Source organism: Lemur catta, chromosome 9 (assembly GCF_020740605.2).
Source record: "Lemur catta isolate mLemCat1 chromosome 9, mLemCat1.pri, whole genome shotgun sequence".
NCBI classification, from domain to species: Eukaryota; Metazoa; Chordata; class Mammalia; order Primates; family Lemuridae; genus Lemur; species Lemur catta.
In genome coordinates, this window is record NC_059136.1 from 72,551,651 (window position 1) to 72,553,163 (window position 1,513).

The 1,513-nt window shown below is 38.9% G+C and overlaps 1 protein-coding gene across 1 annotated transcript; it reads right to left on the minus strand.

Moving 5' to 3' along the window:
- Nucleotides 1-783: 783 nt before the first annotated feature.
- Nucleotides 784-1,295, minus strand: LOC123644357 (NADH dehydrogenase [ubiquinone] 1 beta subcomplex subunit 3-like). The gene has a single exon (XM_045560438.1). The coding sequence runs from the start codon at nt 1,214-1,216 to the stop codon at nt 914-916; it is 303 nt and encodes a 100-aa protein (XP_045416394.1). The 5' UTR covers nt 1,217-1,295; the 3' UTR covers nt 784-913.
- Between the last annotated feature and the right edge of the window lie 218 nt (nt 1,296-1,513).

Sequence of the window (1,513 nt, forward strand, 5' to 3'; positions counted from 1 at the left end):
TTACATACAACTGAATATATATGACAGCATACTTTCTATACAACTACTTAACAACTTATTTTACCACATGATTTCCATTCCTATTTCATTTCATCACTGTTCTACTAAGCTTTGAATCTCTAAACTCTTTGGAATTGTTTTTAATCCTTGGTCCAGGAAGTCACTCAATATCACCCAGCAACAGAATGGGGTGGGAGAGTAGGAATGCAGGCCTTCTGACTATTAGTTCAATTCTTCCCTATGCCAACGGCCTCTATTACAACTCTTGGGTGAGCTTCCTCTCAGAAGTGCATCCTGCACACGCTGCCAGAACAAGTTTCCTCATATCGCTCCTCTCCTAAAGATCTGGTTAGGCTATACCGAAAAATACAGGCAGTGAGAAACCTTAGTAATCATCTAGTTCTACTTCTCTCCACTACCTACAGACATACCCTTTAACAACAGCAGAATGACCTGTCCAGTGCTATAAAGTCATTGCTTAGTGCAGTGATAATGCATGTCTTACCATACCCGATTAAAACAAATGCTAGGTGCCCTTAAAACAGATACATATTAGCTTTCTGTTTCCTGATCCTACTCAAGGAATGGATATCTATCTTTAAACTTAAGCATTTCCAATTATGACTCCTGGAATTCTTTCTTGCCTAGCAAAATGACAACCAAGATATGTTAATTTACCTATGGCCTGGCTTTCTGCCCTGTCCTTTATTCAGTGTATAAATTCAGGCTTGTGGGGAGCTAATATTTGCAAATGTTTTTTTTGTTTTTTTTTTTTTTTACTGGTATATGCTTTTCTTTATTAAATCTTACTTATATTCTTTAAGGGACAAACAGACACAAGTAGGCTATAGTGAAGAAATCTTATTTTTATAAGAGAGTTATGAAATCACTAAGATACTTCCAGGTATTATCTTCAGTGATGCTTCTCACCTTTATCCAGGGACTTCAGGAAATATTCAGCCCCTACAGCTACCACAAATGCAGCAAATCCCCATCTGAATCCTTTTAATAATGCACCAACAAAGGAAACATTGTTTGCATAGCCACCCATGTATCTCCAAGCTTCATTGCGGCCCCATGGATCTCTTAGTCCTTGCGCAGCCAGCTTCTGTTGGATAGTTTCTAATGGTGTCCCTTCTATCTTCCACTGTTTATAATCTGGGAGTTCCATTTTACTATGTCTGTGTTCATGTTCATGTCCATGTCCATGGGCCATGTCTGTCGGCAATCTGACCTCTCAGGACACTCAAAACACTCCAGAGGGAGCCAACCGGAAATGGAGGTTGTCATCTCGACTCCCTCTGCAAATGGTTTTGTTATATCTCAAGTCCTTTCTCTTTTTGGCCCAATATTCTAGCCTACTTTCTAGCTTTGTGTGTGTGTGTGTGTGTGTTCTGGAATGAGTGAAACTTGATTTTGGTCTCAAGTCTAGAAACTTCTATGTATTAGGTCATTAAGTATGAAATGTCCGATTTCCTTAAGTACTAAGTTTAACAGTTGATATTTCTGACAT

Excerpts from the sequence above, each read along its gene's own strand:
- LOC123644357 (XM_045560438.1), bottom strand. The coding sequence starts at position 1,216 with ATGGCCCATGGACATGGACATGAACATGAACACAGACATAGTAAAATG.